This window comes from Anser brachyrhynchus (assembly GCF_964034855.1).
Source record: "Anser brachyrhynchus genome assembly, chromosome: 3".
Taxonomy (NCBI): domain Eukaryota; kingdom Metazoa; phylum Chordata; class Aves; order Anseriformes; family Anatidae; genus Anser; species Anser brachyrhynchus.
The window spans coordinates 41,775,083-41,799,165 of NC_137696.1; the positions used below are offsets into that span (position 1 = coordinate 41,775,083).

A 24,083-nucleotide genomic window follows, 5' to 3' on the forward strand; every position below is an offset into this window, starting at 1 on the left:
ATGCATGAATGTTCGTTCTTGGGAAGCTATTTGTCAGAGTATCCATTTCTTAGGTTTTGCTACACCACGTACAACAATGTGTGCTGCTGTGAATATCAACATTTCACATTTTACATATTTTCCCTAATCAAACCAGGCTTCCATCAGCATGCATTATTTTGCCTGAGGAAATTTCATCTGGCAGCCTGTTTCTGAATGAAACTCTGGGCAGTAGTTGAGAAACAGCACAGTGTTTCAGAGCCTTCACCATAATGTAATTAGTAAGAAATCTGCATGTGCTCTGCTCCACCAGTGCTGCAAGAAGCTGTGTGCTCATAGCCACTATTACTTCTCATACACAAGGCCATGAGTGCCTACAAATTCTCACATTTCTTCAGGGTGAAATTCACATCATGCGTGTCCCACTTAACCTTTTAAACAGGGCTAATGTAGTACTGCAGCAGTACATGCTTCCTGCCAGCCTTCTACCATGTGGCACGCTCCAGATGAGCAGAGTAGCCTGCCTGTTTAAGTGTTCCCTTATTTAAAAAAAAATATATATATAAGAAAAACACTTGTTTTTTATTTTATAGCTTGTTAACTCAGTTCTTCAAAACGAACACTGAGGATTTTTCTACAGACATTTAAGAGAGCAGAGTGCAGTGAAACCAAGCGCAGTTTTACCGGATAATTTAATAAAGGTTTCTCTGTTTTGCCTACTGAAGTGTACTGTAGTTTTCAAGCTGTTAATGCAGAAGTTTGGAGATGAAGGAAAGGGTTTGACTTTGTGCATCGAATTAGTATCTCTTAGGGAATGCTATTTGCATGAGACACTTGACCATTTTTGCACCTTGAAGAACTTGTCCTTATTCTCCCTTCATCTAAAAGCATTATTTAAGAGAGATTTTCACTTTTAGTTTTCTCTTTATACCCTAAAGTCATCACCACAAGCTTTGACAAACCTGAAACAAAATCCTCAGTTTCTCATTACAACAAATTGCGCCCTAAGCAGCAGGATAGCAAATCCTAGGAAATCTTTTGGGATGCATTGAATTTCTCCTGTTGAATCAATCTACTGCTTGGCTGCTCCTGCAGTTCCATTATAGCTATCTATTTTCCTTTCCTCAACTCTGGAAAAAATATTCATGGTGCTCTCCACAGGGTATCACCTGAGATTTCTAGAAGTCCATATAAATAGGAAATCATTGTTAAAACTTTAAAGCTCAGGAGAATTGGTCAAAAACAATTTTAATTTCAGGTAATGTGTTTATTGTTCATTTTCCATTTCTTTAGCAGCAGGGTTGATTTTCAGTGCTGTGTGACGCCTTGTATCGTAATGCATGCTTTCATTGTGATGGTTGCTGATTTTTTTTCCGAATCATCCACTTCATTAACTGGTGGAGACAGATGGTTAAACTGCATAAAACTGGTTTGTCATACTGAATACCTACCTCTGTATTTTAGGTAGTGACAATGACATTTTATGAGGAACATTGTTTAGGCATATACATGGCTATCAAAACGAAAAGTTGCCTCGTCTTTTTGTGCTGAACCATAATTGTCCATTATTTGTTAAAACCTATGACATGTACTTTCACTGAATATTCTAAGCCAAGTGTATCTACACAGCTTTTCTTGTAAATGTCACAGTAATTGTCTGTCTGTCCAAGAGCCTTAACAAAAGCTGAGGCATTTGCCTAAGTGAAAGCTGCCCCACATCAGAGTCAACACTCAGCAGCTTGCTAAAATAAACTTCCTTTCAAAAATCCTCTAACCACAAAATAACAGAATATCAGCAAGAGGTGTTACATGGTTTTGTCATGTCTCAGCACATTCACACTCTAGGCTGACTGCTGCTTATGAAGACTCAGATTAAGAGACACTGACCTTAGCAGACTTCTCTTAGGTTACCTCTAGGGAAGGACCCCCTAAATTGCAAAGAAGTCATTTATGTTCTGGGGATTTGGTTTGGGGGTTTTATTGTTTTTCTTTTCCCTTTATCTCGAGTATCCGGTGCTCATACTGCAAACAGTGGCAGTATGCATCTGTTATAAAACTCTGCTCAATGTCCTCAGAGACATGAGAACTAGAGAGAAATGTAGTAGCAAAGTGACACCATGGGTCTTCTGGGTTCGTGAAGCAGAGCTGATGGGGTGAAGGTGTGCTGCCTCTCTGGGCATCTGTGGCATCAGGTCTGGGGAGATTCTGGTGCAGAGAGGACAGACACCTCTCCTTCTTTTCTGCACTGCTCATAAGCTCTGGCTGAACTTAAAGGTAGTGTGCAAGTCCCACTAATTCTCAGACGGGATGTTTTAATTAGCAGCCCTTCATCTCCTGTGCTGCAGCATGAGGAGTTACTGGAGGGCTCTAGCATTAAGGAGAGGAAATTCCTTCCTTTCACCCCATAGAGAGAGTTGTGCAGAAGCACTGTTGTCTTTTCCCCCAGGCAGCCTTGCACATCTTTCCCCCTCCAACCTCCCTCTGCTGAGTTAGCACCGACACAGGGCTTGTGCTGATGTGGCTGTTCTGCTTCTGGATGGGAGGGAGCTGGGTAGGTGCGAGCATCACACTTTTCTGTTAGATGTGCATCGTTTGTCTGCTCTTCTCTCTCCTCCTGTTCTCCATCCCTTCCAGCAACATTCTGCAGTATTGACTTACTTGACCTGTCTTCAGTGATTGACGTGTTTCAGGGAACAGGGAAGACAGTCCCCATTAACACAACTTCAGATTATTTTGCAAAGGGTTGGGTTTAAGAACAGTGGCTGGGATGTTCTTTTTCAGAATATTTCTCACTCCCCCAAACTACTCATACAAATAAGGTAGGTCACAACAAGGCTCAGGGTATATTCTGAGAACATAGCTGAGTTTTTACTGTGTGAATGAAATGTCAGCCAGGAATTTTTGATTTAGAATTCTATCAGTAGACATGATGGATGGTAGTCTCTAAGCCTGTGAACTTCAATCAAAAGGTAGATTAAAAATTAATGGTTGCTACAATATCTTTTCCATGACTCATGATTTTGTAAAAAAATAAAATTTAAAATGGCAAAAATAGCTGTAGAACCTAATATTCTCGGAAGGGGCTCTCAACCTATTTTTTCTTCTTCAAATGCTCTCCAATAAAGAGCCTGATATTCTTTTTGTCTAATTTTCCCCCCTTTTTGAAATATGTTTTGCAAAAACATCTCTGCTCTTACAGGTTAGTGTTTTATAATAGACACATTATATATGCAATGACTGAGGATATATATTTTTTTCATCTTTAGCTGTGATATATGGTTCTTTACTGAGCTGAAAAGACTCCCAAGTACTGGCTAGTTCTGAGACACCTTACTTGAATTTACATTTCTTCTGCAAGTTGGAGTACCTAGAAAACTAACATACATACCCCCACCCCACCCCCCAAAAGTAAAAAAGACCTGAGCTGCAGTGATAGATAGGACCACTGGGGGATGCTAATGCTTAAGGGTTAAGATCTAGATTCAGCACCAATTGGCACCCTGTTTGTGGGAGGCCCTTCGGGACTTGTGCATGGCTGGCAAATTTCTGAACCTATAGATAGGAGTAAGTCACTGACCAAAGTTCAGTGTTTTAATCATAAAAAAATCAGTAGTAAACATACCTCTTCCTTCTGGGATCACCTGAGAGAGAGGGAGACAAAAATGTGAAGGTGGAGAAAGCAGTTTAGAGGAAGAATGAAACAAAGAGCAGAAATAATAAAATTTAGCCCCGCTTTATTTTATGGGGTTTTACAAAGTGGCATTTGTCCCTAACATTTAGAGCAACATGTGTGGAAAAAAAAAAGAGAAAGATCTTGCCAAAGAACTGTAAGACATTAAAAATAGAATTTAGGTGAGAATCTGAAGTGCTGGGGTATCCTTTTTTTCCATTGTCTAAATACATAACCATGAATTAAGATTTGGGAATTGATAGGTGGTTCATCAATGTTTCCATCATTTTATCATCTAGAGATAGTAAAAAGGCCAAGTAAACATCAAGGGTTTGCAGAAGCAAGAATGAAGTACATTTGCGAAAAGAATAGGTTGTGTCTGTGCAAAGGTGCAAGGCTGGGAGCATCACAGCTGATCAGAACCTCAAAGAGCTATTGCTAGAAAACGAATGAAAAGCACCACACAGCCTTGGTGTACCTTCAAGGTAAGGAAATCAACAGAGGGAAGGGAGAGCTTGATAGCGATAAACTGCTAAAGCTCGAGAAATGATGGACAGCACTGGGAGCGGAGTGCCTCTCCACTTTGCGTTCTTTCCAGGTTATTGATAGCAGGTCACTGTTTAGTGAGTTCGTGCTCAGTAAGTTATATGAAATTAGCTGGCACTATTAGCATAAATCATCGGAAGCCAAACTGTCTTTACAAGCCACCACAGCTCAAGAAGCTGTTAGATATCCTAATGAGAGACCATTAATGTTGTGAGTTATCTTTGTAGTCGAAGAAACACATTCTTCACCTCTGTGACTGTTTGTTAAGACTGTTTCTTAAACAGCTTCGTTGCTGTAAAGTTTTCCTAACAGTACCCAGTCAGTAGCTCTATATATGTATGTTGGTACTTTCAAACTTCAGTTTATGCTTCTACTTTCAGTTTTAGTTTCTAGTTTCACCTTTCACTTATATAAACATCAGTGTCTCCTAGTGTAATTCAGGCCTCCCAGTGCACAGTACTCTGCATATTGTCATCTTACACAGGTTTCCAAAAATGTAGGATGTGTTTGAACATTTACATCATTTGTATGATCACTGTATTTGTTGCTATTTTATTTCCTAAAAAAGGAGGTAACACAGGTCTCACGGTAAAATTTCATGTTGCATCCTTGTTATTTTAGTGAGAAACTGAAAGGTAGCTTGTCTTCTGGAGAAGTTTGGGTAACTCTTGTGCAGATCTGAAAGGACAAAAATATAAAACCCATGAAAACTCTAAATTCTAGTTGGTGCGTTTTGTTGGCTATCTGGTTAGTAAAACCTAGTATACATTGAAGAGTGTATTGTCTCTTGGTAATCTTAGGTAATTCCCCAAAAAGACAGCTTTTTGTAGCAATATTTGCATAATTTCTGTCTTCATTGTACCTGTTTTACAGATAAACAGGGAGCATGCTTGTCCATGGCCTGACATCCCTAGGGATCTCTTGAAGTACCTCAGCAGTCCACTCCTACCCTCCATTCCTCTCTACTTCCTCCCCACCACAGCCCTCTAATCCCAACAGCCTTACACAAAAATGAAAGAAATGTTTTATGTCTGAAGTCTGGTGCCTAAGTTATCTATGTCCCGATCAACCCATTTCCCACATAGGAAATGGATTTTCTGGTTTGCTGCTTGCTGGCTACCTATGTCTGCATAGCACCACTACCTTTGATGCTTTGGTTCTTTTCTAGTTGTTTTTCTTGTATCCTTCCATTACAACACTACAACCATTTGTTTTCCCCCAAAGTGAAACTCAGACATGTAAACCTCATTAACTTCTATAATGGCAAGCTCCAATTAGTGCTCCACCGTCTACCTTTCTCCATTTTCATGTGTGTGCATGAGGTAAAATTTCTTACGATTGTCTCCAGTCATGCCAGCTATTTTTTCAGACATAATTTAGATATCTTTAGGTTGTCCAATATACTCTGTCACCTATGAGAAGTTCATCAACATCGCTGTTAATTTGAAGTGCCTCGTCCAGTATACGTAACATTTCTAATCAGGTAGCCTAAGACTATTTTTTAAATGGCTTTATTGCTGCAAGGTTTTCCTCACAGTGCTCAGCCGGTAGCTTTGTATACGTATACTGGTTCTTTCAAGCTTGAGTTTAAGCTTCTAGTTTCAGTTTTAGTTTCTAGTTTCACCTTTCACTTACACTAAGAGCTATTTGAACCTGAATTTTGCTGGTTGTGATCTTAGTGAACTGAATTACAGTTTCCTAGAGTTGCATTTTTCTCTGACTCAAGTGTTGATTTCTCTGTCTCTCACCTGGCATTTCCAAGATATTTTAAGACAACTCTTGAAAGAACTGTGTTCTCTGTCAATGATAACTTCATCTGTAAAGATTTTCTTTTGGCATTGCTGGATCTATTTCAGATTAAAATGTTAGATCATTTAGAGCTTCATGCTTTATCTAGAATAAGCTAATTCAATCCTAGCTGATCTGCCTATGAGAACTGAAAGATTCAGTGTGTTTTTGTAGCCCTTAAGTGAGAATGCTTGGTATCTTTGTTTTGTAATCAAAGGATCTCTTCTTTTTGTACTTGCAATTTATTTTATGCAGTCCTTGCTAGAGTTCTTTTCATTAGTCTGCTGGCTGTTACACACCAATTAAAGGACAAAAGTGGCAAGAATAAAAGTGAATATTAGACATTAGTTGTACTACTATCTCTAGTATACTCACCTACAAATGCATGAGCAAGCGTTACAAAGACCTGTGTGCTCTGAAAAAATGCAGCTTAGTTTTTCAGCTGGAAAAATCTGGAGGAAGATATTTGGGAATTCACATATTTTGTATGAACATTGGTGAGAGGAAAAGGGGGAAGCTGATGGTATCCAGATTCTAAAAAATAGGTTTGGTTAGAACCTGAGCTGAAGTGAGATTGGAAAGTGATATCAAGGGAATAATTAACAGGTAAAAATAGATACATGTGAAGCATATCTGGAGTTTTAGATTGCTTTGATGGTAGCTGAGCATTGTTTTGAAAAAGCTATTTTAGAGACAGAAGTGGTGAAAAACGAAGACAAAGGGGAGGGGAATCATTAGAAAAGAAAGATAAACTTACAGTACTATCTCTGAAAGAATCAAAAAAAAAAGAGGGGGCATGCAAAAAGTAGCAGTAGAGAAGGTGTAAGGAACAATGCATTCTCTAGGGAGAGAATTAGGAAGAGGCTGATTTTAGTCATAAAATATCTATTTCTTTTTTGAGTAAGTTGTCAATTTGAGTTGAGGAAGCAGAGACTGGAGTCTTGGCAATACTCCTAAGGAGGAAATCAATTAAAAAATCCTAGTAGCAGAGATGTGAAAGTTGGCGAAAAAGGAAGATTGTAGTATTTAAGTAAGAAAACATCCTAATCAACCTTACAGTAAAGGTTGAGAAAACTGAAAAGCAATACTTTTTATTTGAAAAAGTGGAGATATCACTGAAAAGGAAAAACACAATTATGAGGGAAGGAAGGGGACAGGAGCAGTAGATAAGAGGAGCACAGATATTGAAGAACATAGAGGTCTATTTAAAGGGTGAAACAATGAGATTGGCAGGGGAAGACTGATGGAAAGATGGTGCTTTGAAGAGGGGTGTGCAGTGTTGAAAAATTGAAGGAAGTATTGTCAAACGAGAACCAGGTTAAAGAGTGATCAGATTCCTGGTGGGATGGTCCATCCAACAGGGAAAACAGAGAGTGAGGGTCGGAGAGGTTCTGCAGCAAAATAGGTGAGCTGGGTGAAGCTGAAGTTTCCCAGTCTGATACTGATAGGAAAGGAAGAGAAGAAAATTGAACATCCACGTGAGAGGAAAAGGTAAATTATTGCAATGAGCAAATCCTAAAGGCCACACAAATGCTGATGTGACAGTAGGCCAGAAGTTCACAGACTCTTGGATTTACCACTTATCAAGGGAAAGAGCTAAAATGTAAAAGATCTGATTAGGAATATATTGACTGGATGTCTCTGAAAACTAGAAATATCTTTATCTTCAGGTGCTGTGTTTGCTAAATTACCTTGGTTAATAGTTCATACATATTTCCACCATGCCAAATCTCTGTGAGCTCTATTTCTCTTGATCTAGTCAAAGGCTGTTAGTCAGTTTTCCTTGTCCTCATAAAAACATAAAATCCAGTCATCCCACACCGGGAGCATCTCAAGGTATCATAAGTAGTTCAAAGTTATCTAGTTGTGATATAAGGAGTGACACAGCTGAATTAGAGTAACACTCTGCCTAATATAATTGGCAGTAGGATTGTGCTATAGAGGACTGCTCAAAAAAACGCTGAGAATATTGGCTGCTATGTGAAACCTAGTTGCATTTTCTCATAAATACAACAGATCCTGACCTTCAGAAATGTAGTCAATGTCTAATCTCCTTACTTCTCTGCACATCTAAATCTTGGATTATACAATTTAGAGTGAAAGGGATGGCAGGGATGTGATGTGACCTTATGCTCACCTGCAGAACTCTTGTGTATGTATTCCTTTGGTTGCCATCAAAGCTGCTTCTTCCTTTCTTTTCTTTCATTTCTTATAGAACATCTTTCTCCTTTTGGCCAGAACCCCAGACACTGCTGATATCTAACCCTAAAATATCTGCTGAGCCCTAGATAGTCCATTTCCATGGTTAAACAGGTGATTCAGTGCTTCTCGTCTCCGCCCCTCCTTTTCCACCTCCTCCCCGCCCACAGATGCCCTACTCTTCCTCTGAGTACACTGGAAGATCTTTTCTCTCTTTCAGTGTATCATTTCATCATCAAGAAACACATGGACGCCTGAGCCACCTTTAGTAATGTGACTTTGAAGATGAAAGTATGATGGAAGAAACAGAAAGCAAACGTCTGTGGGTAGAGAGCTGAACAAAGACAGTAACTGATTATAAATGTTGGAAGGATGACAAAAGATTTAGCACTGCTAAGGAAAACTGCTCTGAGAAATAGAAAGTAGGCTGCCCGAAGGATCATCAAAGATGACAAAAGTGAGAGTATGATAAATATATCAGAGAGAAAAAAATCACCTGGAGAAAATTATGCAAGTCTACTAGTGAAAAATAAAAAAATGTTTTACAAACACAGTAAGGTCATCTTGGAAAACTGAGGAATGCAATGCACACATGACCACTAAAGGGAGAGAGGAAAGAGTATAAGCAACAAAAGGACAATTAGAAGGAGCACAGAAATATCAAAATTAGAGAGGAAAACCATTCCATTTAAAATCTCCCATCATCACAGAAGGTAGAAAAGAGAGAGGGCAAAGAAAATGGATACTGACAGAGTTGCAAATACTTTCCTAGGAGGAAAATCAGCTTTCTCTAGCAGTGCAGTATGCTCTTGGAAGATATGGTTGATGGGCTGCCAGAAGTGAAGATAAAGTTCTGGAATCAAAGTATGTTCATTACAGCAACATCATGAATACATTTCCATATTAATTCAGGTATGTTGAACGATGCACACCAAGGATTTAATGTGCTTTTAAGGCTGGCCAGCATTTCAGAAGTCTTCTGAAAACTGGCAAAAGTGACAGCCCAACAAGTAGAAGCATACTAAACCTGGTCTTTCTAGTTGATTCATTGTTGATGTACTAGAACAGAGAAAGAGAAAATAGAATCTTTTCATGCAGTAGTGTGTTTGGCAGACTTTGAAAAATTGAATTAGATCCTACATTACTACAAAACAAAAGGCTCAGTATATACAGTCATAAAAAGGGAAAGCATTTAAGAGATTAATTTTCTTGTCATAGAAGGAATTTGCAAGATTTTTCATAGCGTTGTTTGGAGAACTTTGCTTTAGACAGTGGCACAAAATACATTTTTTAAAAATGTTTATGTAAATATGACTGAATATCTTCCTTGGGAAGAATTGAAAATTGCTGTATGTTGTATTGTCTGAGATGTTCTGAAACACAGACATCGTGTCCAATGAAACACAATGTAGCTCCTCAAATCTTACAAAATTCACACAAAATAAGGTATGACCAGGGGAATGTTCTGCTAGTTAGTTGCTTGCTCTCATGACAATAGCTAGAGATAAGTTATCTTAGAAATTTGTCTCAGTACTGCACCAGAGTTAAAGCCCTCTATTTTTCAAGGGATTTCAAAATGTGTAACCAAGTTGAGTAACATTAACTCTACCAATTCAACATCTCAGAATTTTGAGATGTAAAGCAGGTTTACGTGCTTGCAGTGAGATAACATCCTGAACGCATACTCAAGCTTTATCTGTTTCTGCCCATCTGGATTCAGTTCATCTGTGTATTGTCTTGCTGGCATGTTTGCAGTGCAGGTGAGCTCTACCAATACTGGATATTTATCAAGAGATGCTATCAAATTGTGCAAGTTTGCTTGTGCCAGTGGAAAGAAAGAGAGACAGGGGAGTAACAAAAGATCATTTTCCTCCAACAAAGCATCAACACACAGCTGTGAAACAAATAAAAGTATGCTGGCTTTCAGTAAAAAAAATGATAATTTTATTAAGTACTCTATGCTTTCGACCCACTGGAGTGCTTTGAGAGCAACATTGTCCTGGGGAAGTGCTTGCGTCTTCTGATGCCTTGAAGAGATCAAGGAAGTACAATGGCTATATGCCTCTGATGGGTTAAACTGTGCCTATCAATTAACAACCAAGTCCAGATTTCGAAGTGGAGAATGGCTCTTCCCCTCCTGTTTGCAGTGACAAGGACTGTCATAATGCATGAACATTCTTAAAACACTAGGGATAGAGCATTTAATCCATCCAGTGATACTAACAAAGACCCACAGCAGATTGTACTCAGACCCTGCTAAGTTAAATGAGGAAAATGTGACATCAGATTTGCTGATAAACAAACAGGGAAAAGCTCAATAGAAATCAGTGGTGGTTTGTGGACTCTGACTTCAATGAAGGCCTCAGCAACATAAAGTTTGGTGGCATAAGGCTTTCACTGTTGGTGATAATGGTGTGGTGTATATCATGGGGGTTGGAGGGAGTTCTGTCTGGTTAGGGAGTCAAGCACTAAGTTTTCTGCTCTACCACCTAAGGTCAGAACTAGACAAATATTTTCCAGGTTTCAACCATTAAAAACTATTTGAATGTGGAAGAAAATTTACTCACAATTTCTCTGATATTCACCATTGATATTCTGTCACTTCTTTTTTTGCCCTATTTTTAAACATAAGACCAGGTCAGGTTCTTGACTGTTCTGAACTGATTGAACTTGTTTTATATCAGTTAAGGATGTAAAAGATTCTCCATGAAACTCTACCTTTCTCTGAGGCACAAGTGCAAATACTCGGGACATATTTTCATGTTTGCATATACTGCTTCCATGTGTCAGTTTTTCTTGCTATTGCTGCTACCTAGCTAAGTAAATTCACAATTAACAGGATTGCTGGTGACTTTAGTAGGGGTAGCTGTATTTTGATTCACTTTTGTTGCTGCTGGTTTTTATATCTGCCCATTCTTGCAGTCATTTTATCAAGGTCTCTTTGTAATGGCTTATTTCAAACAAATGTAGACATTCTTAAGCTATACATCATGCATTCCAGTAAATAACACAAGCCTTCGGCCACTTCTGAATGTGCCTCAAATGGCTCATCTCTACCTGCCAGGGCTACCCTTTGGCAAATTTCTGCTTGGTTTTGTTTAACTGAGGTTTACAAAAGTGATTTGATTACCAGGGTCTTTGGCAGTGCTAGTGACAGCAATGGCTTACAGAGAGATACCTTAGACTGTTCCTGAAACAAAGTTAGTGCGTTGTATTCAATACAATAACACTACCTCAACTTGTGATTAAGTGCTTAGTGAGTTCCATTTCCTTATAAGAACATGTGTAAGAACCCAAGAATGTATGCCACAAGTGAACTAAGCATCAATCTGTCAGCAGCTTAAGTGTGTTTGGGATAGTGCAATGGAAATACGCAGTACAGTGACACAGTGTTGTTCTCTGGGAACCGTTTAAGAGCAGATGGAACCTGTAAAATAGACTGATTCATGAAAGTGTACAGCTTCTATCAGATTTGTTGGATGCTTCCTTGATTTAACCTAAATAAACACAGGCCATATATGCTTGCATTTTCAGTAACGTGCCAGTAGCTGCAGGTGGGGCACCCAACATTAATATGGTACACAGAACTTCATCAGGGAAAGACTTTTACTTAAAAGGTGTGCTTACTTCCTAGAATAGTGAGATGGGTAAACAGTACAGTACCTTTTTTGAAATATCCTGAGGAACTGAGAAAAAAGATTGGGGATTCTTCAACATAAAGAAATTAGATGCTGGAGTCTCATTCCAGCTCAATGGAAAATTAACTCTATTGTAGGCATCTCTTAAAATTCTAGCATCCAATAACATCTATAAAAATGAGGTAGGGTTCTACAGAAATGACAATACAAGTCTGTAACATTTAATAGAAAAAGGTTAAGCATCCTACCGATCTGTTGAAGCACACTGTAAAATCCTGCAGACAATGGATACAGCTGCAAGTATATATATAAGGGAGATGTTACATTCATGCCCTTAAAGAAGACTTTCTGAGCAACATCCCTTGCTAATCAGAAGAAATAATAAGCACTATATCAAGAACTGGGAAGACCATTATATTTGTGCAAAGCACCGCCAGAGTCACCACTTTATGGATTTTGAGTTGCATGTCATTGTGGCTGTTACAGTGGTTTAGTTCTGGTGTTCCAAAATCTGCACCAAGTTGAACCTTGGGATGGAATTTGCAGACAGCCTACATTGACAGTTATCTCACTATTTTCTACTGAACTAAATCAGCTTAATAACTGAAACATAAGAAAGGCTAGGTTTTCAGTTTTGGTGGGGTTTCTTTGGTCAGTTGTTTTTTTTGTTTGTTTGTTTGTTTTTAAATCAATAAAGTCAATGCGTCTCCAGAATTAAAAGAAGGAAAAAAAAAAAAAAACGGATGTGGATATCTAATGTCTTGTATTCTGTGTAATGCAGTATTTTTGTACCCCAGCATAGATCTTGTTTCAGCGCATTTCAAGAAATTTGCCTGGGGTGAGTGGAGTAAGAAATAATACAAAAAATGTTTCTCTGGAAATCTAATTCTATTTGTGTGATTTTTGTATGCTGTAATCTTCAGTTAAATTTAGAACTACTTTTTATATATCCTTCAGAGTACAGTATATAATTTTGATTGACCTAGTTTGCACATGCATGCTTTTGAAAGTCTCAGTAAAGTTTTTACCTCTACAAACCTAAATGAATCTTGATAATGCAAAGTAGTATGGCAAAACCTGTATAGATGAAAAAAAAAACCACCACCACCAACATAAAACAAAGACTAACCAACAACCCTGCCCAAGCCCCTTCAGTTTTCCCAGCAATAGTGTAGCATGCATATTATTTCTGCCCTGAACATAGGAGAGAATAACAAGGGTAAGGGACATGCTGAATGAATGCCATTTATTGTCCAAGTAAGTGCTTGGTCTTGCAGTGACCACAAAGAAGTTAAAGATATTTTGGCCTCAGCGATGCTTCTGTCTTTGTGTTGTCCATGCCTTTGTTTGTTAGCGCTAATTAGCAACTTCCATAAAGACAGATTGCAAGCATATGAAGTTCCTACAAGTTTAAAGAAGTTAAGAGGCCAGATAAACAGTACCTATAAAGAGAGAGAAAAGTTTGAGGCCAGGTTCAAATCTATCACCAGACACCAAAAAGTTCACCTAGCAAGGAGCTGTTTTTAATATCCCTGTCATGGGAAGAAGCTTCATAAATATCTTACTATGGTAGCAAGCCACAAAGAGTTTGGTAAATTCTGGTGCTCCCACAACTACTTGAATTCTGCTGCTCATTCTGCTGCTCACCTCCGTGACACAGGTATGGGAAGAAGCTAAGCACTTCCTCACCCACTTGGGCAAAGGGAGAAGGTATAATGAAGGTGAAAGAGAGCCATAAGTAGTAGCTGACATATTTATTTATTCTGAAGCCCATGTTTCTCTAAGAAATGATGTCATCAGAGTTCAATATCTGCATTTTACAGGCATGGTGCTCCATGATATGGCATCTCAGTGAATGCTTTAGATTAACAGAATTTGCACAGTATCAGTGGAAACGTTTGCTTTCCTTCCTGCTTTTTGTGCTACAGAACTGTTGTTGATTTGGTTCATTTATTTTGTGTCATTTTTAATGTCTAGCGCAGAAATATGTCTACACTAAAAATCACAGGAAAATTTTAAAAGCAAAGAAGATCCTGAATCCTGTCTGCAGCTTCAGACATTTTTTTTCACATAACTTGAACATAAGAGAAAAAAAAAAAAAGTCATTGCCTACATAGCAGCCCTTACTGCACTTGAAGGACAGAGTTTGTCAAGTCTGCATTCCGTTATATGTCAGAGTAAACACAATCTTTGGTTAAAGTGTTTGGATAAAAATCAAAGCCATCAGGTAGAATCCCTGGCACTGATGTAGTCATTGGCTAAATTTTCTTGGCTTCGTTAAGGCTAGAGTTTCATCTGTTGGGTTGGTCTTAGATCTGTAGCCAACTTGTGGATGAGTCACATGGAAGTGTCCCCAGTATCTTCAGAGCTGTCAAGTCTCATACACTGGATAGGAAACTCGCTCGTCTGACCTCCCCCTCGTACTCCCTACCCCTGGTGCAGTGGCTGTTGCTTGTCTCCAACTCTGTGTCTGTCGCATCCAACAGTGAGGATCCCTGGGAAAAGTCAGCTGGAGTAATTTATTGCCAGATGATACATTATCCAGCAGCAATGCACTGACGGGTCCTTGTCTCTCATGTGCCTGAAAGCACAGACAATCACACGCTCATACCCCCATCATCCGATGCATGAATCTTGTGTGTGTGGATTCTGTGGCATTTCTCTTCTTCATTTTTTTGGCTAAGGACACTTGCATAAATTGAAGACCTTATTCTCTTTCATCTACATCATTTTTAAATTAATAAACAGCTCTGGAAGCAAGAGAGATGTAGATATGGCTCGTTCACTCTAAGAGTTTTTGTTGTGATATGTTGACAGATGTTTCTAATTCTGCCTGAGTTCAGTGAAGCATCGTCTGCTTTTTAATTTTATTGTGCCCACGTTTTGCATTTTTACTTTATTCTCAACAGTTGAAGCTATCTGCTTTTCACAGTCTTATGGAGATTACAAATTATTTTATCATGTAAGCCAGGTAAAGCAGGGATTTAGAAAGCAAAGATAAGATTTCATGAGGCATCAGTAGAATGTTCTTCACTGTGTAACACACCCTTTTCTGCTAAGCAAAAGGGTTTCAGATAATGCAAAGAAAAATGCATTATCAAATCTTTTTTATATTTATCTTCCTGTAAGTTAGCAACAGTGAAGAAAATACTAAGGGAGAGTTCAGGGAAATAAAAAGGAAAGATGGAATTAAAAATTTTGAAACTCTTCATTCTGTGTGTTCTTCAAGAGCACATTGTACAGTATTAGGAGTTATCATAGGTTATGGAATTTATCCAAATGGCAGTCCTTAATAAAGTGGTAAGTAGGTACTTGAGTAACATTTCTCAGAAACTTTTTTACGGAGACATTATGTGGGGCCAAAACCATCTGATGATTGTATATCAAGTTTGGTGAAGATTGATACTTGCATGACTGTTGCCCTCATCTATACCGTTTCACAGCTTTTGACTTTCACTGACTTCATTACAGTGACTCTTGATTTCAAAGTATTTTAAAAGAGAAGCCAAAGATGTTGGTGGATGAGAGAGACCAGAGGTAACGATAGCGTCTAATGTGAAGCGATAGAGAAGTGGAATGAGTGTAGACTGTAAGTCTAAATAGTGAAAATAAACCTAGCCTCTGGCTGACGCTGGCAATGAATTTCGTAATGAAAGTGTTGCGGATGGCTCATCATGGTCTGAAGAAGCAAGTCTTGATTTATGTACTGCCTTGCTTTTAATAGCTGCTACTGTTGGTCCTTCTCTAGTGTGAAAATGTCACTAATTTTGTACATGATCTGCCTTCTGTATCACTGCACGTTGCCCTGTTTCAGTCCTGACAACACCTTATACATGCTCATTGGCCAAGCTACCATCAACAGTGAACTTTCCACCAATACAAATCATACACGTGACCTCATCTGTTATCTGTATAAGATGCATCTAGACCTGTAAGTGTCTAATAAGAATAATATGTTATTTAAGAAAAAAACAAACGTTATTAAATAGACATACTTTATAGAATGTTGTCTGGTTTATTCTCGTCTTGAAGACAGCTTGCTAACAACAGTCTCTCAGGAGATCTGTTTTTTCTTCTTTACATTTAAATGTTTGCCTTTTGTAAGCCACAGATTTCCCTGAAGCGTTATCTATAAATGTACAAGCATACAGAAAAGTTGGCTGCAGACATGTGCAATGAGCATATTGGAAACTTGCAGTCTGTGGACTCTTCAGATCAAAGGATTTCAGAGTGTAGTGCTCAGGCCAGCTCAGTATATTCCTTGTAGCCTCCCGCTGCTTGTTAATGTCCTTGTTGAAGGACTGTACAACAGTCCTTCATACTAGCTGTGAGCAACACCAGGACAAGTTCAGGCTATGAGAAGATCAGGGTAGTGGCCTGTCAGCTCTACCAGAAAAATATCACCAACGTGCTCTAAAAATTCAGGAGATGTGCTCAGCAGATTCAATCTCTGAACAAATTCCTGTAGACAATGAGCCGTATTCTACTTTAATGCATATTGGCTTCACTCTAGCATAACTCTGGTGACTTGTTATGAGTTCATAATTTGTACGTTCGTAGCTCTAAAGAGCTGTAGCAACAAATGTTATGCTAGTGTGCTTAGAGGCATGCTGGCACTGAACAAGTGACTTGTTCACTGGCCTCCAGAACTAAGGGAGCTATTTTTCCATTAGATTTTTGTCTCTGACTGACTTTTTGTGCTGATTGACTGAATGATAGCTGTGCTGCAGTGTTCACGCACTGCTTATTACACATCAGAGAATTCACACTAGAGAGTCAGCATAATGTTTTTTGTACATGGTTGGAGAATTTACAGCATTTTTCCTGCAAGCATTCCTTCATACCTAACTCAAGCCAAGCTCACACCATGTTCTTTACCTTGGGGAAAGCAGTATTGGTATCCTTCTCTTTTTTTTCTTTTTTTTTCTTTTTTTTTTTTTTTCAAAGTACTAAAACATCTTTGAGATTTCTACTCCACACCAAATCTAGTTGAAATTGGCCAGTGGATTCAAAACCTACTAGAGAAGAACTGACAGACAGATGATGGCTTCATAAATCGTGTTATCAGGCTGAAAAGGGATTCTTTTCCTAAGCTGTCACAGGAGGTCAGCCAGCAGGTCAGGGAAGGACAGGCTAACAATAAGATAGAGTATGACCAGACCTTTCCTTGGACAGCCTGGCTGCTGGTGGGTATAAGTGATATGTTACTAGCTCCCGCATAATCTTGGTTTTATCCTGGAACTATGAGAAGGAGGAGTTTTAATGAGGGATTTGCTGAAAGCTAATGAAGTAGTTTTATGGATGCTTACAGGAAGCTTCTTAAAGGTATGAAGAGCAGTTTGAGAGGAAATATAGCAAGGAAAAATGGAAACCTTAAACTCAGAAGGGATGCTTGTCTTATTAGTGTAAGCAAGCAATAACTATTGAGTGTCTCAGTTTGTTAGGTGCCCTGGTACTGATTAGAGAGCTTTACCGGTGGCAGTGGAGCATCAACTTCTTCTTTTCAAAGACAGTTTTGCAGCTTCCGAATCTCCAGAAGTTACTCACTCTGCCACCTGCTTGGACACTCATTTCTCCGTCTCACATAACACCAAATGCCATCCTCCTATTTCACCACTTTCCTCAGGACACCCACTCCCAACCCTTCCCAGCTACAAGCATGAACTTTCATTTCCAAATGCAAGCATTTTTCTCTTAGAAAGTAAGCTACAAATGACAAGCTTCCTGCCTCTATGTTTACCACAAAATACTATGTCTACTTCCCCAGCCCAGGTGGTGCCCCTGCTGCAGACAATATTCACCTTTGGATGCTTTCCCAACATTTAAAATTGTGGTATTTGATTCATGGGAAAGACCCTTGCATAACCCAAAGCCATCCTAAAGGGACCCCACCCTGGGAATTGCTGCATTAGGATATATCACCATCCTGCATTTTGTAGTTCCCGGTAACAATTTTTCAGAAGTTGTGTGTGTGCCAATCCCACACAACACGACTGAACTCAGCCAGAGGTTAAGGGCCTCCATCCCTGATGCCAGAATTGGGCCTCAACAAAGCAAATTATGACTAGAGCTGAGCAAGCAAAAGCTAACAACGAATTTCTTTCCCAAATTCACTTCTTCTTTGCCCTCAGATCAGCCATGAGCAGGCTTCCAGTTTTCTCAGATTTATTTCTAGTGTAGTTCTTTCAACAAATGCAGTTCAGAATATTTCACTTCGTGACTGTATTGTGAATCTTTAAAACCTAAAGCTCAGGTCTTTAGCTCTCGGGTAAAATGCTTCCTTCCACACTAGCTGAGCATTAAGATACTTCCAGCCAAGCACTGACATTAACAAATAGAGATAATGCTTCAGCAAGTTTCTGCACAAGTACAAACCCATCTCGGAATCCTTGTTAATGGCTTTAATTATGGGAACCAAGTTTTAACTTACAAAATTCACACATATGAGTGGAATATGCATGCTATGAATATTTATTTTGGTAGAATTCAAGTTGTTAAGGACTGTGAAACAAAATCAGGGGCCTGATATATTCAGTTTAAAATGCAAGGAAATGCATTCATCTTGATAGCAAAGAACTGAGTATTTTGTGCTGTTTCTAGCACACTTCTGAAATTAGGAGAAAAAAGAAGCAATGCATATGTTTCCAGATGGCTGTTTAGATGGTCAAATACTGCAAATGTTTGCAAGAAGTTTTAATTTTTTGTGTGTGACTACAAATGAACACTATCTGTAGAAGATTTACCCATATGGTCTAGCTTACTGTATGGTCTAGATTACAGAGCTAACTTATGTCTCTTCTGTGTTCCCACACTTCCTGAGCGGTTACTGACTTCCCTGAGCTATATAAGTTACTCCATCTAGTCGATTCATTCTGCAACATAGACAAGAACATAATAATTGCTGTCTGTTTGTGCTGGATCCAGTGTCACTACTAGCAGCAATGATTAGAGTCAAAATCCAGCTGTTCAAAATATCTTAGTTAACTTGTGGGTGAGGTCAGGGTGGTATAGAAACCTTCTTTCAAAATCACAAAACCTGATGCTAGACCTGAGAGAGTGGTTTTGATTCACCAGTTGCACTGACTACCGTGCAGGATCGCAGACTCAGGTATATTTTGTTAGCCTATCGGCCTAAGAAGAGGGAACTGGTAATGTGCAAGGATATTCATGACCCTGTGCGGGAGGGCTGACAATGGCTATTGTCTGTTCACTAAAAAGAGCAGTGGGAGATGAGATACAGGGAATGTTCCAGGAAGGAGCATTTTGCATTTTCATTCAGGTGTTTAAAGATCCATGAAAGTCTGCTGTTAGAGGCAGTATGAATTTCCTATCCCACCTTTCAGGTTTATCTTTTTCTCTTTGTCTCAGCAGCTCACCTCAGAGAGGTGTTTTGGATTGGGCTCATTCCCTCTCCCAAATTTGTTTTACGCTACTCTCTTCTCGTCTGACTCCAGCCTGTTTATCTTCATTTCTTTGACTCCTCTCTCTACACCATAGTAAAGAAGAGTTGAGGGGAGGGGCAGGTAGTATTTTTGTAATTTCTTTTCCTTTTTTCCCCCCATCACCTTGGCAACCTAATATACAAATGTCATCATTGGTGGCCTCTCCTTTTACTACAGTCCTCCTTCTAGTAGCTTCTGTGGAGAAAGGATGAGGACATCTTTTCTCCAAGGAAGTGGTTGTCCCTGACAAACAAATTCTTCCTTTCAGAAACTGTCATTCCTACAACCAAGGTATCAGCAGATCTTTCCTGTCTTCCAAGGTGAGAGAGGGGAACCACCTTCCTTACCCTGCTCCGGCAATGCAGGAATGAGGAAAATAATCATCCTGATGGAGCTTGGTTGCTTCATTCCAAGTGGACAGATGAGCACTTGGTTAGAGGGGACTGAAGCTTTGTGAGCACATGGTTCAAGACTCATTAATTTCTGTGGGCTTTGGAAGTGGTTGTCACAAGGTATTACTTCACTACGGCCTACACATTTCACACCCTAACTGTCTGCAGACTGCCACATACTAAAAGAACAGTTTCAAGAAAGACATTGTTGGAGAGTAGCTTACCTATGTTACTTTTCTCCAACATCCACATCCCCAGGTTTATCTGCTGTCTTGATGGGGGGAGGGGGAGAAATTTAGCATACAAAAGGATTTCTTGTGCTATAGTTGCTTAGTCCATTAAATCAAGTCTTGGCGTATGCTGAATCCCTGTAGATTATATGCATTTTTCGCCTTTATTTAAATAGCCATCAGCCCCCATGGAACTATACTTTCTGGCTATCCTTTGTATTACTATGGAAACTTAGGATATGGATGATGCAACAAATGCTACCGTAGTGTTGCTGTTGGTTTGCAGCAATTGTGTGTGTGCTTCAGTGGATGATGGAGGGTTAACTGTGTTCCCCTGTGGTACGTGCTTTCTTATGAGTTTTTAGAGTTTTTTTATAAAGCTCTTTTCTTTTTACCTCTTTCATCTATTTGTTGTGTATGCCCACATGACCTCCTGAAAATACAAACACACTCTTCTATTTGCAGAGCCCATTATCAGCCTTGTCTTTAGCCTCATGATAAAGGTCAAGTAGATTAGTTAGGGAGGCTCTTGCCTTTCTAAATCCATGTTGGTTATCTCCTCTTAGATAATTACTATCCATGTACTTCTCTAACATGCCCCAGGGTATAGTTTCCATTCCTTGAATACTGCAAGGTTAAATTCATCTACTTTTGACACATTTTGCTTTGTTTCAGCTCTGCTAACTGTTTTAATGCCAGTGCTTTCATGATTAGTCATCTTGGACAGGGGAAATAGAGTAAGTGCTTAGGAAGAATATTATTCTCCAATGCAAATCCTCTAAGAAATACTTGTGGTACAGCAGCTAATGTTTTGGATTTCTCATGTAAGTTCTTCAGCCATCCATGCTCTAATCTCTTCCTTCAGCATTGTATTGCCTATGCAACTTCATGCTGTGTACAGAAAACCCATGGGAATAAAGGAGCACAACAGTAAGAACAAGATGACTAATATTAACCTCCCTGTAACCTCTAGTCAGACTTAAAAATGCCACTGAAACATTGAGGCTTTTGAGGTTCTCATTTTAAAGAATAATATTCTGCTTTTAAGAAGCCAACATTTCATGCCTTTCAGAAAAAAAAAAAAAAAGAAAGAAAGAAAGAAAATAAAAGAAGAAAATAAAATAAAAAAAAAAGATACCATAGCAGGTTTCTTGTATTTTACACTCTGTCTTCATTAATAATAATTGCAACAGAAACTTGAGGGATTTAAAAAATACCTATACATGCAAGATGCATCTCAAAATTACTTGCTTCCAGTGAATATCCTTTATCTACTGAATAATCAAGCTCAATAACTGTGCTTTAATAGGTGCTTTATCCATAGTTAAACATGTGCCTTTTGCCTGGTTTTCATTACCACTCTTCATCACAACAGGGCATTTAAAATGCTATATAGGATAGTATGGCATAAGCAGTATGGAGAAAATATTAGGCATTCCTTTCAAGATCTTTCCTCTGGAATCTTCAAATGAAAATACCTGTCTCATTTAAACTTTCAGTATAATAATGATTGCTGATGTGATAACAAAGTGGGAGCTTTTTGATATTTTGGCTCTGACAGTTCTCTATCTTTAGGAGCCGAATGTTTTCCTGTGTGGTGTATCTTTTCAGCAAAGCAGTGGTGAAGATTTATCACAGTGAGCAACACTGGTTCTTCATCCCCAAATATTTTATATTGGGCACTGTGTGACTATTTCGCTAGTTAACGTCTCTTTTATAAATCAGAAAACATTATAATAATATTTTATAAAATTATCTACATCACTGTGCCTGGTACAGATCTTGCAAAGATAAAATTTCCTCATCCCCAGAGTGCTATTTACATTTGTAACTAATGTTCATTTGTAACTAATGCATGTATCCTGTGGTCAAACAAATCTATTACATTAAGCAACACAAAGCTTCACACATATGTTTTCCTTCCATCCTCTTTTCCATGACTAATGATTTCTTCATATCACATGCTTTCTGTTCTTGCTAATTCCCCAGTGGTGTGCCATAGTATGTATTGAATTAAATAATTCAGCTTTATTCTTATACTTAGAAAGCTCTCCTGTGCTTGAGGTCAGCATGAACAAAAGATATTGGGGCCAAAAATGAAGACATGTTGTTTTTCCTCAGTTTTTTCATAAATTTAAAGAGAAACCCTTTTATATGTGTTTTTTTTTTCTCAGTTATGAGAATATTTAAACACTACAGAGACTTTGTCAACATATTGCCATTTTGCATGCTGCTCAGATGCCACAGTATGTGGGATATTTTATAAAAGCCAGACGAGACTGCAGTGTATCCAGATTAACATTTCTCATTGTCTATACATCTTTTAATAAAATCCTTCAAAAGGTATGTTTTTGTTCATAAGGGTTTCTCTATAAATGCAATATTCTGTGCTACTCCTGAATGATTGCAACTTCTCTGTAGATGGAAATGTGGTAAATATTGCAATATACAAAATATTTTTCAAATGCTAAAGCTCTAACCTGTAAAACAAAGAAGCAACCTTGAGTCAGCTGGGCAAGAGTTTTTTTAGCAGTTTAATGTAGCAGAACTCGACCAAAGGGGTAAATTTTTGCACTGATGTGAACACTGCAGCTGCATTTGTGTTTCCATATTCATTACTGCTAGTGTTCCTCCTGGATTATGACTGATCCAGAAGAATTCAAATCCTTGTTTGATTTTTTTAGTTTTTGTTTTTTTTTTTTTAATTTTGGTAGAAACAGACAGAAAGAATACTCATGGCAGCCATTATTTCTTTCCACAATTTGCTGGAAGTGGCAGAAGCTATTAAAAAAATGAAGGCATACATATCTCATGCTATTCAGCTAACTGGTAATTAAAGTGCAATTAAATTTTTCATGGTGTAGATTGTGTCTCTTTTCCAAAGAAATTAGAAGCTGTGGCCCTTTGAGAATTGTGTTCTTTGTCAATAGGCGTTTACTGCTACAGCATTTATTAAATGTGATCATTGATGAAGTTTGAATATTCAACATACTTATAGGAGGAAGTTTGCAGTTAGTTGGCTTCTCTTTTGGAATTGTGGTGTTCCTATAGAAATGCATTGTCCTGAAGCTTCCCATCTGTGTTAAAGATTAGTAAATTACAAGCAAAATTAATCACTTTGTCTCTCCATTTCAATTTGGAAAGTCAAAGTGTGGTGCAAATTGCCCCCACAGTTAGGGAGTGAATCAGCATGATGGATACCTGAACCCATAAGGTCATCTTGAATTATTAATCCTGGGGAATAGTCAGCAGAGCGAGCTAGGTATTCTGAATTTCCTCCTCAAGGAGACCTGGACTCTGCACTGACTATACTATGAACACGTGAAAATTAAGCTTCCCATTTGGGCATCAAAAGTTAGATGCCTATAAGCTGATAACATGAATATACTACCAGATAAATCCTATAGTACCAGATAAATCCTACTCTTACTGCTATGTGAAAGTTTCTAAAGTCTTGTTCAAGTATAGGAGCAGAACTGAGTATTTGCTATTTTGAACCAACTGCAGATAACTCTAGAAAGGATTTAGACACGTGGGCAAGGCCTGCAGAAGTCAACTAAGCAGCCGTTTAGGCACTTCTTTTAAATCCTTTCCTGAACAGAGATGGAATTAATGCTTAAAAGCTTAGATGTGCAGTGTAACGCGTGCTATAATGGCATGAAATGACTGCAGAGCTCAGTCTGAAAAATAGATGGACAGAAGAAAAAGTTTCTCAAAAAAATCCAGAGGTAAGGGTGACTAGAGGATACAAATATGAAGCAACTTTGATATTTTGGCAATCTGATACAAGAGGAAACAAAAGAAGAAACAGAGAAAAATGCACGGAAATGAAGTTTAAAAAAAAAAAAAAAGGTGTCTCAATTCTGGTACCATGAGTAGATCAAATAGGATCCAACAGAGGAAAGTCCAGTGGAACACAGAGCCTCAGTTCTGTAGTGTTATCAGTGTGAATTCCACACCTGAAGTAACTGTTTTTTCCAACAGGAGTTACAAGGAAAATTTTTCCACTGGATTTTTTTTCATAATTTAGTATGGATCCAAGTAATTGAATACTTGTCAAAATGCTTCATATTTCAAATAAAAAGTTTTTTTTCTGTTCAGTTGTGGGGCTAAGTAGAGGTTCCAGATTCCAGGATTCTTCCTTCCTTAAAAATGACAGCTAATTCAGAAATGTAAAGCAATAGAGAAACTTGTAATTG

The 24,083-nt window shown here is 38.5% G+C and overlaps 1 protein-coding gene across 6 annotated transcripts in view; it reads left to right on the forward strand.

Moving 5' to 3' along the window:
- Nucleotides 1–24,083, forward strand: part of SMYD3 (SET and MYND domain containing 3) — a 377,644-nt gene that overhangs the window by 328,837 nt on the left and 24,724 nt on the right. The window contains exons 11-12 of one of the 6 annotated variants that reach the window (XR_013949131.1): nucleotides 8,403–9,094; nucleotides 9,938–12,245. The exons of 3 other annotated variants lie outside the window; for them this stretch is intronic. Coding sequence is in view for 2 of the 3 variants with exons in the window: in XM_080586732.1 (XP_080442858.1) it covers nucleotides 54–195 (142 nt within the window). In the remaining variant the exon portion in view is untranslated. Of the gene's footprint in view, nucleotides 1–53; nucleotides 1,675–8,402; nucleotides 12,246–24,083 lie in introns of those variants that run through there. 2 more of the 6 variants (XM_080586735.1, XM_080586732.1) reach the window with 2 other exon arrangements.